A 16,058-nucleotide genomic window follows, 5' to 3' on the forward strand; every position below is an offset into this window, starting at 1 on the left:
TATAAAAGCATCCAGGCTCCCATAACTTGTGGATATTTCAACTTCAGATCCCTCCATTCCTAGCCAGTTCAAGTCATGCTGACTGGGGATGGAGGGAATTGAAAACCTACAGTATATTGGGAGAACACCAGGTTGGGGAAGATCTCCTGGCTCAAGTATTAAGATTGACAGGGTGCCAATCTGGCACCTTATCCGGTGCCATATATACCATAGAACTGTAGGGCTGGAAGGGACCTCAGAGGTCTTCTAGTCCAACCCCTTGCTCAAGGCAGGAGACTTATAACATCCTGGTCATGGTTGTCTATTTGTTGAATCTAGTTTAGGAACCAATCAGATCTAGTTTAGCATCTAGTTGAACTAGTTTAGCAGTTGGATCTAGTTAGCATCTGATCTCATCTAGTTTAGCATTCTAGTCGGATCTAGTTTAGCATTAGCCGGATCTAGTTTAGCATCTAGTCGGATCTAGTTTAGTATCCAGAAAACCTGCAGGAGTTTAGGTTTCATCTCATGGACCGATTAGCCGCGGAGGCATCTCTGAATTTCCTCCCGCAACCAGGAGCCTCCTTCTAGTACCGGCGTCTCCGTCACTGACTCCCCCCTCCCCCCTTTGCAAGTACGGCGAGAGGCGAGGGACAAGCCTTCCGCGTTGAGCCCAGGGACGCCAGCTGCGCCTGACAACTACCGGCATTTCAACCGGAGACGCGAAGGCCGTCATTCCAGGCGGCCGGACTCCGCCTCTCGCAATGCTGCGGTGGCTTATAGGAGGGGGCCGCGAGCCGCAAGGGTTGGCCGAGGTAAAAGCTCGCCATGGGCCGCGAGGGGCGTTGATCAGTAGAGGTTCGGCGCGGCAGCGGACTCCTTCGTCTTCCTGTCCTGGCAAAGGGTGGCGGCGCATTTTGTTTATTTCGTTTTATGTCTGGCGCTGCATCTGCCTTGAGGAAGTCGGAGCAGAGTCGAAGGCTTTTTCCCTTATGCGTAGGCCAGTTGCACAGCCTTGAGCTTTGGGGGGTGGTGGTAGTTTTCTCCAAGCCCTCCGAAGAGGTGGCCCTTTCCCATCCCCAGAGTTCCCACATTGCTGGGAATTAGGGAAGGTGGTTGTTGTTGTTTTTAAAAAGACCTCCACGTTGCGAAAGACCGACCCCCTTGGTAACTACAGAAGAGCCATTATCCCTGCAGCTGCTTTGCTCAAAGTAGGAGAATCGGCTCTTATTTTTCAGACCGAGTTCCTGCCCCCTTGTGTGTGTTTGTCTTAATGAATATGAAACTGAACTGCGCAGCTATTCTTTCTTCCTCTTTTAAAAGAAAGTAATAAATAAAGGAAACTGAGGCAAACGACTGAGGAAACCTGGAGAGAAATGGTGGAAAGTGAATTGAGAGAAAAAAAACATGGTTTTAAAATGGGAAATGGATGATATTCAGCTTCATAGAAGAAATGCACTCTTTTCAGTGGAAACGATATGAGTTTTAACAGCCACCTAGAAAACTTCAGGACTTGGTTTACTAGTTTTTATGTCACTTAGATTACAGTAGAGGAGGAAATTGCCAAATGTTTTCTCAATTTCACCCTGGCTCCCAAATTGTTAAGTATCTAAACCAGGAGTGTCCAAACTTGGGGACTTTAAGACTTGTGGACTTCAACTCTGGGGAATTCTGAGCGTTGAAGTCCTCAAGTCTTAAAAGTTCCCAAGTTTGGACACCCCTGATCTAAACAATATAGTGCTGCCAGTGCTTGGCTACAGTCTACAGGATCTGGAAATACATAAAATGGCCTTAAAAATTTTGGAAGGTATTTCCTCCCTCTCACTTAATAAGGAGAGTCATGCAAAACCCACTGTTGACAGAAATAGCAGAAATCTTTAAATGATTCATTTAAGACTGAACCAGCAATCTCTCTCGCCCAGGTTAAATGTAATCCCTCCTTTTGTTACAGACAGCAATGTATGTAGGCCGTCAAACAGATGAGTAGATAGAGGGCAAGTGAGGAAGAAATGGGTGAGAAATCATATACAGTCTTCCTACTTCATTATGTCTATTTCCCTTGCCAGCTGACTATTAGTTGTGCTATTTTTGGACATACAAGGTAGTCCTTGACATACGACTGGTTGTTTCATGACCATTCAAAATTACAATGGGCTCAGAAAGGGTGCTTTCTAGTCTGTTCATCACTTTCAGCTACTTTCACAATTCAAACACCAAGTTATAACTTAAAGAAAAATTGGTACAAAATGTATTTATTTAAATTTGTTAGATGCCTACCTCCAGTTGATTGGGTGTCATACAAAGATAGCAAAAAAGAAAAGAAAGAAAAACCAAAATCATGAAAACAGAGACAGCCCAGACTGAAATAATCTAATAAACAAACGAAGATGAGCAGCGTCTCAGATATCAGTCCCTATGTCCTAGATTGTTTTATGTTGCATAGATGGTATACAACTCCCATCAATAATAACTAAAACAAATCAGACTGCAATAAATGTTGGAAATGCCAGGAAACAGAAGGTACATTTTACTATGTGGTGACATGTAAAAGAACTCAAAAGTACTGGAACGACATACATAGTTTAATGCAGAAAATTGTGATTTGAAATTAAATCACAATTTTTCTTAGTAATAGATCTAAAAAAAAATCAAGAAAGATAATTTAAAGAGATATATGATTAGAACAGCAAAAATAAACTAGACTCAATATTTGAAGGAAAAATGCAATTCCAACAATATCTGACTAGGAACTTAAACTTGGAAAATATGCAGCTATGCTTAAACCAATAGAATACTTATACAACAGAATTTTAAGTAAAATTTAAGAAGAATTGTTCCCATATATACAATATATTATTCAGCATGGTAAATATATCTGCTTATAGTCTAGCTTTTAAGTGGGGCTGAATGCATAAATTTTGTATATTAAATCAGTAGTTAGGATGGGACCAAGAGGAATAGAAAATGCGTATAATCTATTGATTGAAAAATATTAAAGGTATAAATTGTGTGATGCTGTTTTATTTTTCTAGAAATCTATACAGACTATTGGTGAAGAACAAGCTCAGAATCCATATACTGAGCTTCTTGTGCTGAAAGGTCACCATGATATAGTGCGTTTTCTAGTAGCAATTGATGACTACAGGTGAGACATTGCTTTCATATTCCTCATTTGCACTGTAAAGATGACTTCAATTTTTTAAAATGAATCTTAATGTTTTGCTTTTCCAAATTGCAAATTATATGATGGACAGCTTAGTTCTTATATATAAATTGATACAAGAAATCCCTACAAGCCTTTAACTAAACCCAATTAAAAGACATATGTCAAAGATTTTGACAGAACAAGTTGTGTGATTTTAATTGCTATTAGCTTTCCCCACTTCACTGGAAACAGATGTCTCAGAATGTGTTAATTCACAACAGCTATATACATTGTATAAGTTGTTTTCTTATCAGCAAGCATGGAAAATAAAGCATTTTATACAAAACAAAGGATACCTTACTGTGATTTTGGTGAATCACAGAACAGATAGAATAAACTATACAAATTATTCACATGTTATCAATTATATCTCTCAGACATGACACTTTATTCTATATTTTTGACGAGCTGGTTCTGTTAATTTATACGAATGCTATATTCAAATTTCATTAGTTTAATAGTTAAGTTTACACAGTGAAATGTAGTACAGAGTTTTAAAGCAAATTTGATATATTAAACTAAAATCACTTTTTGGATAATATTTAAAGAAGAATAATTTATACACAAATATTACGTCTTCCTTTAATTATAATACAATTTTATTTTCATTGTTCCTTATTCAGTCATTAGAGGATTTTTAACTAAAATATGATTATTTTATTTGATTCCTTCCAACAACATTAGCATTGTTACTTGGTTTCTGAAATAATTTCATTTAGTTTTCTTGGTTCTTTGATTGCATTTTTGTCAACTGTTGTAAGCCAGGTTTCATGCTTCAGCTCTCTAGATAATTTCATCTTATTGAGAATTTTGCAGAGGGATTTTCCTGTTTTCTCTGTGGCTCAGCTAAAACCAGTGAGTGGAAAATTTTCTCAGATTGGTTTTTGAAGATACTAAATAAATCCTGTATCAACCTAACAGGCAGCTGCTTTTCACTTCTTTTCTTTTAAGTTTTTGAACATGAAGAGAAGGTCATATTGATTGCAAGATCACTAAAGAAGGCTAAGCCTTAGCAAGCATCTTTAAAAAAATGGAATGAAATAAAATTGCAAGTAATACTCTAGCATTTGACACATTAAACTGGACTGAATTCGTAACACACTTTAAAAATTGCTTGTTTGACCATTTGGTGCTCCTCCAGGAAATAGACAAGATTATAGAGGATGGTGATCATGACTGGAAAAGAATCAGATGACCCATGAAACACCAACTTGGTGAAAAGAAATCCATTTGCGATATGAGATTGATCTGGCAGGAGAATGTCACATGAAAGCCTGAGTTTCATAGTTTAAAAAAAATAATCTAAAGCATTGTTCTTATTGAGACATTAATTCTTTCTAGAAGACTTTAAAAGGCATATCTGTGCTACATAATATGATAGTAGTAATTCAGTATATAATTTTAGAATTAAATTTAGCTCGTAGAGGACTAGTGTTTCTTATCTGGATTCATCCATTACTTTTTAAAATAATGAATATCAAAAGTGTTTTAGGTGATTATTTTGACTTTGTTATAACAAATGAATGCAGAGGTGCTAGAAATAGAAGCCTGATCATATAAAAATATAATACACCTTTTATTTATTCGATAATAAAACATGATCTCATTTTGAAGATTTAAGTATGCTTTCTAAGGTTAATAAAAAAGCATTTTTATTGCTTTTTTGTAATGTAATTATAGATGTCTTCAATATCTTTTTTTTTCATTACTAGGTTTGCATCTGCTGGTGATGATGGAATTGTATGTCTCTGGAATATCCAGGTTTGTTTATGAAATTAAAAAAAGGTTTATAAAAAAAATCCATAGATGTAGATTGGGTGATGTTTAAATTCATGACTTGCTGGAACATAAAATCAGCTATTTATATTATTCAGATTTATAACAAGCATTATTGCAGAAGTAGAAATATAAATTTAAAAATGCATTATGTAGGTCATAATAAAGAACCATGGGTTTGTGACTGTAATTTACAATTGAAAAGGTGAAGATTAAATAGGCATTTAGATTATCAATATATTTGCATATCTGCAATATTAGAATATTTATGCAGAAATGATTTATATATGTTTTGTAATACTGTCAACAATCGATGGACTATTTTTTAAATTTTATATAACCAAGGACTACCTGCAATATAGGTAGTTCTTGAATTATGACAACAATAGGGACTAGGGTTGAGATAGCTCAACTATGTGATCCTAAAATGACATCATGTGATTGCATTTCTTAGCAATGACAATCCATGCAACTCGATTTGTTATTGTAACCCCAAGATCTTTGGTTGTTTATCAGGAACCAGAGCGAGTCCCAGGTACAGACTGCTGGGGTTTGTGTGTGGGTAGGGTGGGGAGGCTACCGGAGGAGATTGGGGGAGGTCCTGAAACGCCTGACACAGGTGCACACAGGAGCTCACTAATTGCTCATTTATAATCAAACCACAACTGTGTTTATTACTTCGCTTCAGCTTTCCTTTTTCTCCCATTCTCTCATTTTGAATGTTCATCCAGGTGCTAGGATAATTAGCAAGAAGGGAATTACTGTTTGTATTTACATTCATTAGAGAGGAAGGTATTGCAAGAGAGTAAGTAGGTACACAATAGAAAATACACATAGAAAGAAATGTGCTAGCTGTTTGTCTAGCTTGTACATGACTCCGTGCTCTGTATGCATCAGGCAAACAGCTGCTGCTAGCAGATGCATGTTCCTCATTGTATGTCTGCTTATTCTTTGTTATTTCTTCCTCTCCCACCTCTGATCTGCGACAAAGTTGGGATAAAAACAACAGTCACAGCAGAAATTGTCTAAAAATGTTGCTTAAGCCATCTCTCCACTCTGCAATAGGGGGGAAAAAAACCTCATCAAGCACAAGACAGTGCATACTAACTGTAATGGCAAACTTGTGGCTGAGAGAGACATATGTACAAAGGTCCTAATGGGTCACAATCTTACATTTAAAGCACCATCATATTGTTCAGCACCTTGGAAGGGTTGCTGTACCAAATCTACTGTATTTGTAGATGGCAGAGTTGGTTGAAGCAGATCCTTCAGCTGTTCCTTGTGCCGCTGATGTCAGTTTTTACCTTTTTCTTTTAAAAAAGCATTTAAGTCTAAAGTAGTAAAAACAAACGTATTCTGTTCAAAGTGCCAACTAAATGTAAGAAGTCAGAGTAAAAATGTTAGTAAGCTTTGGTATTCTGCATATCTTTTCCTTATTTTCCATACCTAGTATTAATACAATAAAACATTTTAGTTAATATAAACACAAATCAAAATCAATAATCTTTTTTTAAATTACCTATATTGTATTACTAACAGAATTATACTTTCTAATATAAGAATTCTGGTACATTTTTAGAAAAGACTCTAAAATTAGATTTAGATTTAGATTGCTTTTATTTATAGGCCGCCCTTTTCCCTGAGGGGACTCAGGGCGGCTTACAACCTATAGGGAGGGATTGTATTGTATTTTCGAAAAAGCAAAAGGCACTTCATACTGGGAATTGAAACATGCATGGTGAAATATACAAATATTTTTCAGATTTTGCTGTAAGAATAGTTACAAAGCAATTGAAAATCATCATTCTGGGGTAGATTTTCATCCACTCACTCACTCACTCACTCACTCACTCACTCACTTAGTATAGCCACCCATCTCACTTTTATGACCCCATATGGTATCTATGGTATTGCTGGAAAAGATCCTGCCTGGAATTTTGAGAGCTTATACCACACAGTGTTGATTAACCTTCCTCAGTCTACCATTATCCAGATGTGTTTTCCATCACTTAATGTAATTGTTAGCTAGCACAGTAAACAGATTTATTGGAATTGGCTGGGTTTTCTAGCAAATAGCAGCAGCAGGTGAGGGAAGCTTAAGTTAGATGGACCAGATATTTGCATTGTATAGTATCAGTTCTCATTTTTAAATAAATAATATTTTGAGGATTCTGATTACTTGTATTGTTTTTTCATAACACATATTTCTGTGTTCATTTAGCACTGTTATTATGATACCAAGTTTGTTTTTGTTTTTCAGACTGGAGAAAAGTTATTTGAGCTACATGCACATACACAGAAAATCACAGCTCTTGCAGCTTTTCCTTTGACAGATACCTGTGAAGAAAAATGCCATATGATTTTGACAGCAGGTGCTGACAGAACTGTAGTTGTATCCTTTACTTTTTGACTAGAGAAATGCAGAATTGGTTTGTGTTGCATAATAAATAGTGCCTATGGCTCACAGTGTTATCGCATCCAAGTTTAGGGTTTTAATGAGCAAACCGCTATAAAAGCATAGACTTTCATCATTTCTATGACGTTGATGTGTGGCTAAAAAGGATAGTGATAAGATGCAGTTGTGAAACTGCACAATTCCTCATTGCATGGACAAAAAAGGCAGTTGGAGATAATAATCTTCAGGTTAATCAATGAACTCGCAGGAAAAGATTTTACATATTTGCATACCTGGTGCTTTTTCCCCCTCTTACAGTAAGGAAATAAGTTCTACAAATGACTTCTTCCATCATTTGTGTGGCAGTAAGAGGCTCATGGAAACACTTTTGCATAAGAAATAACTGTGGGAAACAGACTCATTTCTAATGGATGCCTCTGTTTTTTACCTCCATTTTTTTATTATAGTCATATAAGATAATTCAGCTGCTATTCTTAGTCCTTAATGATTGAAACCAGGTTTGGGATTGTGATAATGGCAAACAAATTCACAGAGTATCCTGTTTTCATTCCACCGTAAAGGTAAGTAAAACTGGATGTGATTTTGTCTATTTTATTTATTTAGATTTTAAACCTATGCTGTCAGTTCCTAAGGATGAAGTTCTATCAACTGCATATTTGTTACACACTGTAGAACCCAATTGCGACTAACAAATTTGCAGGTTTAGGGTTTGCCTGTGTCTAATCTTAGATACTTTTGGTTCTTTTTTAGATGCCTTGAGAGTTCAGTGAACCATATATTTTCAATCTTTTTAGAGCACATTACAATAGGATGGATTCAATCACTTTGTCCATTTGCAAAAATACTTATCACTACTATAAATAGCTTTGTATAATCTTGGAAGCCTATGGATCTCAACCAATGTATTCTTGATTACTTCTCAAATGACATCTTTGAGATTATGGTGGGAGATTCCTTTAAATGCCAAAATATATGTTTCTATCATTTATTAGACAATTGCACAAAATTCCCATTTAACCACCACACTGGAAACCGGAATCTTGATTGCTGAATGAAGCAATCATTAAACAAGATGCTCGCATGACTGCTTTGCTCAACAACTGCAATCCCAGCAGTACTAGTTGCAGTCGTTAAGTGATATCCTAGGTCTTTTGGATGGATCAAAAAAGCTCCCCGTCTTTCATTCTTAAGCTTTCCTGCAGCCACCAGAGGATTTCAGCTCCCCTTTTTCTCCTTTGCTTGCAACCTTCCTGCTGTCTTCTCTATTGACTTTCTGGGATAGCTGACAGAGAAGATAGGAAATGACAACCATGTGATCGTCAGGCACTTGGCAATCAGTTGTACATGTGAGTCAGTTTCCCAATGCCTGAAATGTAGTCATGTGACCAAGGGTGTGCAATGTTTTATGATATCCAGAAATGCTTTACAGGCCACAAAGCAGCCTTTACAAGTTGACCTATCTTTGGTCGTTAAACAACTGGTCATAAGTCAAGACTGTAGTTCTAAGTTTTTATCTGACATACAATGTGGAAAGCAAGGTCAATATTGGTCTTTAATATTGATACTTTTCAGGTGGCAGTACTGAGCTACTATATGGTAACTTCTCTGTAATGTAAAATGTTAGTTTCAGTTTTGTATATTTAATGTTGACGTATTTGAAAAACCTGGAACATCTCAAGGACTAATTATTTTTGTGGTATTTAAAATCTCATTTTGAGTTGTTTCCTTTTAAACAAAATTAGATGTGGGATATGAAAATATTCTTAATGTGATATTGTCTTGACAAAAAATACTATTTCAAGGATTTGAAAAATATAGATTGCAATCCTACTTAATTTGAAAATAAGTGTTATTCAATATAGGGGGCACAATGGCTCAGAGGGTAAAGATGCTGAGCTTGTCAGTTGGAAAGCCTGAGATCCTGTGTGATGTATCAGTTCGAAAGCATGCAAATGCAATTAGATAAAAAGGTATCACTTTGATGGGAAGAAAATGGCATTCTGTGTGCCTTGGCATATAGTCATGCTTCCTTGGACAATGCTGGCTTCTTCAGCTAAGAAATGGATGTGAGCATCTCCCCCTAGAGTCAGGAATACCCAGGTGGGAAACCTTTACCTTTTTGCCTTTGAGAATACACATATTCAACTGCATTTATAATTCAACATGATCTTGAAATATTAGAGTTTATTTTTTCCTTTCTGCTTCATAAACTGCATAAAGCTCTATAAATGATTATAAATGTTACTGGGAGGAAATTAAAAGTTTTAGTATCTAAAACTGATAATTTTATTTGAAAACATACTTAAAAAATGTTACACATTATATATCTGATTTTGTAATTTGTAGTGTTTGACTGTTCTTCAAAGAATGGATGTATGGCTTTCTGGAGGAAGTGATTTGTGTGTTTGGAACCAAAAATTAGATCTCTTATGTAAGACAAGTCATCTAACTGATGCAGGTAAACAAATTTAAATAACTTATTAAGCAGTAGAATGAATCTATAAAATGTTATAGCATTAATTTAGCAAATTCTCTTTGATTCTAAAGATAACATATATTAAAGCTTAATAATAGTTAAAATGGTTACTATTAACATTTCATACAGGACATTACATGTTGATATGTAATATTTTATATAAATTACATTAAGTATACAACTGTATAAAAACTGCATTTTAGAAGAAAAACTAATATTAAATAATACGCTCTATGCTAATCAAAAAATCCTACCTATTACTAAAGTAAATGTTAAATTTTAATATTTTATTTAAAATAAGATATTAATAAAGGAAGGAGAGAAATAAAAAACACTGAATAAAAATATAAGTACAAAACTGAACAACCAAGTAAAGGAAATTTATATTGAATACATATTGAATACTACAGAGAGACAGGAAAAAGGGGAAAAATAATTACAATTTTAGGTTATTCAAGTTTTGAAGCTTATAGTTTGAATTTTGTCATTTATTTTAAAAGAATGAATTAAATATATGTCTTACCACTCCTTCAGTAAAGTTAATTTGAAAATGGGAATTGACAAATTATATATCCAAAGTTTTGCATAAATAAAGAAATTTATGTTTGTTTATATTTCTTGTTTCAAGAATGCCCATCCTCTCAAATTTCAGAATTGGGAGATATAATTTAACAAGTAATTGACATATTTTATCCCTATGTTTTGACAAGCATTTGGTTTACTAGTGTATATTGAAATAGAAATACACATACCGTATCAAATTTATTGATTTCAAATATATTAATTTCTTTTTCTAAAATATGAGTAAAAAAGGAATACCTGTTAGAATTTATTTTCTTATTGGACATATATAGGACTTTCAAATATAACAGCAACAAAATCTTACTTGCATATTCCATCATTTTTGTTGTTTCTTTTCATAAGCCAATATATTTTGCTTATCATCCTTGACTGAGACGTTCCTTTCATCTTTGATTCTTTAAATGGCTTATTGTTTGTTTCTTTATTCTTGTTTATCTGACATTGGTTCCAACTTATCTGGTTGTTTATTAGATCTGTGATGGGATCTGATGTATCAGATAGAGCTGTTGGCCTCTTTCCTTGACTTTTCTTGAATTGAGAATTATCTCAATTCATTTGCTAATGACTGACTTGTTCGTGTGCCAAGTCTCTAGGAATTATTTTTCATTCTTGGATGTGGCTCGGTCTAAAATTGCTACTATGTAGACGAAACAGGTAGTAGATTGGCTGAACATATCTATAAATGTGAATTGACAGAACACATGTTGAAAACTCTTTTTAATTTCACAATATATTGAAACTTCAAATACAGTTTGATTTGAAAATTGGGCATTTTGACCATGGGCAGATAGAAACATGCAAAAGATTCCTAGAGAAGCCTGACATATATGTCTGATTTGAGACATGTATGTTTTGGCCTCGACGGAGTAGAATACAAATGTTCCAAGAATTACGTGTTTTTATATGGCAGAAGAAGAAAAATTCAAGATCATTGATAGTATGCAGTAGCAAAGGTGAAGCAGGAAAAATAAAATGCTGGGAATATTGGGAGATGGATGGACCCAATGGGATATTCAACACCTTGACTTCAAGTCCAGAAATGCGCATTTCCACAGTTTTCCAAAAGCTTGCCTTTCCTTACCTCCCTTTAGTATGGTGTCCTTGGTTTCAAGTGCAACATAAGAAAAGATAGAGAATGAGAGGCATTTGGCTAATTAGTAGATGGCCAGTCCACAGAGCTTCTATCTTTCAGGGAAAGATAAGAAGAAATGGAGAAACCATACCAGTCTTGCCCTATTATGCTTGTGTGATTACCCTGGATTTTCTTTCAACTGAAGTCCAAACCCACCGTTTTGGTGGGGGGAGAGGGTTTGGTTTTTGCTGAACCACACTCCATCCAGCACAATTTGGCAGAACTGCAGAACATAATATTTGTTTCAGGTTTGAATGCATTTTCTGCTTCATGCACACCTTTAGCTATATCCAGTAAGCCCTCCCAACACTAGCCATTGTGTCAAAATCTGTTGATAGAGAAATTGGAACATCTTTCATGGGGTGTCTTTGTATTTAACTCCTATATAGATAAACATTGTTTTGTATAACTTTTTTTTCATGGCTTTCATGGGAAGTGTTCCTAAGAAGAGCAAAACACCTGGAAATCATATATCAGCTGATTTAAGTAGTTCTCTGAAAGTAGTCAGAGAGTAGCACATTTTTTTTTTGGAATAACATATAAGCTAGATATTAATTTCCTATTTGTTCTACTTTCCCCCTTTTCTTAATAAAGATATCAGTGCTATGATTGAATTGCCGAAAAATTGTGTGGCAGCAGCTGTTGGCAAAGAATTGAGTAAGTATCACTATAAATTACAGAAAGAGTGCTCTTGGGGGCTGAGCACCACATCTGATCTTTGAATAGCTAGAGCTGGAATCCATATTTCACGTTTCAAACGATGGAGCCAGGATAAGAAATGGACTTTAACTTGTATATAATATAAATGTAGCTTAATTAAACATAGTTAAATATAGGCAAATTGATAGTTCACTGCAAATGGAATATGTTTTCTCTTCTGTCATTCAGATTTACATGTGGTTGTAAACTCCTGCTATAAATAGTTATAGAGAGTAAGGAAGATGACCTTGATGGAGATAGGCAAACTCCAGCAAGCCGTAAAACATTGCAGAGGTGGGTTGCTCCTGATTTGGCCCAGATCGGCTGAGCCGGTAGTAGCAGCGGCCGGAGGCTCTGCCCACCTGCCCGGATGCTTCTGCACATGCGCAGACGTATTGCGCATGTGAACGCGCGCACAAGCAAACGGGTAGCCCTGGGATTTGAAACCCACCTCTAGTCCAGAGTGCCCAGATAACATTCAGAAGTAGCTTGAGTAGACTCCTCCTTATAAGAGGAATAGAAAGTACAATATATTCAGACTTGAAGATTTTGCTACTATAGCCAGTCTTAATAAAAGTAATTTTAGTCATCCTGTGGAGTTGATTTCTTGGCCTGATCTAACTAGTGGGACTGATTTCAGTCTTGAAAGCCACTTCCAAACATCTTGATGTTCTCGACAGTGTTTAGATTGGCAATTAGCTTATATAGCTCCATGAAGTTATCTACTTTAATCTCTACAGTAGCGAAATGCACTAGGGAAATTCAGCTTTTTATGTGTTTATCAATATTAGAATGATGATAATCTTTTCTTGTACATATAATCCTTGAATTACAACAGTTCATTTAGAGACCGTTTGAAGTTACAATGGCATTGAAAAAAGTGACTTAAGATCGTTTTTCACATTTATGATCGTTGCAGCATTCCCATGGTCACATAATCAAAATTCTTCACAATTGGTTTATATTTATGACTGTTGCAGTGTCTCAGGGTTCATGTAATCACCCTTGGCAACCTTCTGATAAGCAAAGTCAATGGGGAAGCCTGATTCATTTAACAAACATGTTACTAATTTAACAACTGCAGTGATTCACTTAACAAGTGTGGCAAGAAAGGTCAGAAAATGGGGCAAAACTCACTTAACAAATGTCTCAGCAACAGAAATGTTGAGCTTAATTGTCATAAATTGAGGACTACTATAGTTATGAATTATATTACCTAATTCTTTCACTGAAATCAAGGAAAGGCGCATAGATGATTTTTGGGTTTTTAATAAATAGTGAGTGCTATTCTCCACAAGAAGTATGGCACATTATGGTAATTATAAAGATAAATATTGTTATTAAAAAGCTATTGAATTGGAAGTTTTAATGTTGTTTATTGTTTTAATAGTTTTTACTGTTTTTAAATATTTTTAAGATTTTAATTGTAATAATGTGTTTTTGAATTGTGAGCTTCCCAGAGTTGTTTGCTGAGATGGGCAGCTATAGTAATCAAATCTAAGTATAAGTATAATCTTTATTGTCATTGTACTTAAATACAACGAAACTGGTTTTAACCTCATTGGTGCAAAATTATAGCAGAAAACAAAAAAAGAAAGAAAAAAAACTAGCATGTGCATGGAGTTATTGTGGTTGTATTTAAAAGTCTGACAGCCCATGGATTGAAACTATCTTTAAACCTATTGGTTCGGCTGGCTAGACTTTGATCTCTTCTGCCCAATGGTAGAAGTGCAAAGAGACACTGACCAGGTGACATCATCTCTGAGTATCTTCGAGATCTGGTGATGTCATCCAGTGGTGTCAGAGGGCAACCAATAGTTTCTTATGCCGAATTGATCACTCTCTGTAGTGCCTTCCTGTCCACAGCTGTTAAATCAGCATAGCATACTGTAATGCAATATGCAAGGACACTTTCTATGGTGGACCAATAGAAAGAGGTCATTGGCCGTTGTTCCACCTGATTTTTTCACAGAACTCTAAGGAAATGAAGTCTCTGTTGGGCCTTTCCAATCACCAGAGACTTTTATTTAAATCAATAAATAAATCTGTATTTTTATTATCCCCAAGCACCTTTGAATCAGATCTACAACATGGTGTACTGATAGATAATTTTCTAGCATCTCTATCATATATAACAGAAAACAATTCCAAACGTTAAAAGTGATTTTTCACCCCTTTCATCTTCCCCAAATACTTCCTAACAATCATCTCGAGTAAATACAGAAAAGAAGGCAATCATCTCGAGTAAATACAGAAAAGAAGGCATGGTAATGGAACGGTATATCATGGATAAAAGCATTATACGTGAAAACTACTACAAACATGTTACTGATAGAAGTAAAGAACAATATTTCAAATAATATAGTTTCCTATATCTATACTTTATTAAAGTTTTTTTAACATGAATCTTGTCTTCCAAGTAATTCTAAAACTGAAAACTTCCAGAGATGGAACCGAATGGGATGTGTCTGAAATAAAACGTCTTATTGATCACCAGGATAATATTGTATCATTGATCAGTGTCAGTGGTAAGCCTGTTTCAGTTTTATTATTTGTAATGATTGGTACAACGCTCATTACACATTACATATTTTCATAACTATCTTCTACCTTTGCCAACTAGAGTTTATATACCTCTATGAACTTTTATTTAATAAAGTTAGAAGTTTTTATTTTTAAATATTCCAATTGTCTATACCAGAAATATGGGGAGGGGGCTGGGAGGAATAAACATGGCACATTCTTGTAGGCTGCCTTGGTAAAGATACAGAATCTTTATATCTTATAAAGATGAGTCTTTTAGTCTATAGTAGAAAGTTACGGTTTCTATTTTAGAGAGCAAAGTAGAATTAAGCTGCTGGAAAAAATTTTAATGGTTGGTTTCAGCAAGCCATGGTTAGTTTAAAGTTCATAAGTTGCCAGTCAGTAGCCTGCAGAAATGTTCTCTATGTTTTACTAAATCCTCCTGTTTGAAAAGGATTATACCAGTGGTTCCCAACGTGGGGCATATACCCCACAAGGAAGGCAATTTCATTTTTAATGGGGGCAATTTGAATCTTGTTTAAAGCAAATTAAGGGCCTTTTAGGCTTCCTCCATATGAGTAGAGTACACTTTTTGAGTAAAGTAAGAATTATATGTCACCGGGGGTGGGGGTGGGGTTGTCAGTCTTGTCAGGATTTTAGAGATGCTTAGGTGGAGCATAGCCAAAAAAAAGGTTGGGAACCATTGGATTATACTCTTTACAAACATTTCTCTTTATAAAACATAATATATATTGTCATTTTTAAAATCCAAATATTTGAATAAAGAAGAGATTGCTAATTATCAATATCAGTATTTACTATTTTGATATCTAGATTTGATTTTTGCAACTGGCTCCCATGCTGGTGAAATGATTGTGTGGAATTCATTGGACTGGACAATGCGAGGGTATGAATGCAATTGGGATGCATCTCTTCATGTGAACCCTCAACAAGAAATAAAATTATCACAAAGTCAAAATGAAATGTCAATTCAGGATTTAACTTCTGATGATGAGGTAAAAATAATAGTATAAAAATTATGTAAATTACTATTTTCATTGTTAATAAATGATACCTTATTACCTTATTATAATTGGATTATTTTTCAGTTGTATGTTACGTTCAACCCAACTAGAAATACTGTTAATCAGTCCTAAGCAAGGCGTCTATGGATAGTCTTAGGTTTGAAAATTACCTTTAGCATTGTAGATGAAAATCATTCATATATAAGACCATTAAATGCAAATGGGTGACTTCATTTCAAAACTGA

At 35.1% G+C, this 16,058-nt stretch overlaps 1 protein-coding gene across 2 annotated transcripts in view; it reads left to right on the top strand.

Annotated features, from left to right (window-relative positions):
- The first annotated feature begins 622 nt into the window (after positions 1–622).
- WDR41 (WD repeat domain 41) overlaps positions 623–16,058 on the top strand; it is a 58,537-nt gene continuing 43,101 nt past the window's right edge. Inside the window, exons 1-9 of one of the 2 annotated variants that reach the window (XM_014053670.2) lie at positions 623–794; positions 3,012–3,124; positions 4,897–4,945; positions 7,221–7,352; positions 7,874–7,936; positions 9,723–9,834; positions 12,161–12,223; positions 14,686–14,793; positions 15,623–15,804. In XM_014053670.2, the coding sequence (XP_013909145.2) occupies positions 744–794; positions 3,012–3,124; positions 4,897–4,945; positions 7,221–7,352; positions 7,874–7,936; positions 9,723–9,834; positions 12,161–12,223; positions 14,686–14,793; positions 15,623–15,804 (873 nt within the window). In that variant the 5' untranslated portion in view covers positions 623–743. The remainder of the gene's footprint in view (positions 795–3,011; positions 3,125–4,896; positions 4,946–7,220; positions 7,353–7,873; positions 7,937–9,722; positions 9,835–12,160; positions 12,224–14,685; positions 14,794–15,622; positions 15,805–16,058) is intronic. The other variant, XM_087715615.1, reaches the window with a different exon arrangement.

The sequence above is a fragment of the Thamnophis sirtalis genome, unplaced genomic scaffold, assembly GCF_051295495.1.
Source record: "Thamnophis sirtalis isolate CommonGarterSnake01/CBP01778 unplaced genomic scaffold, rThaSir2_p1.2 scaffold_5, whole genome shotgun sequence".
In the NCBI taxonomy this organism is placed as follows: domain Eukaryota; kingdom Metazoa; phylum Chordata; class Lepidosauria; order Squamata; family Natricidae; genus Thamnophis; species Thamnophis sirtalis.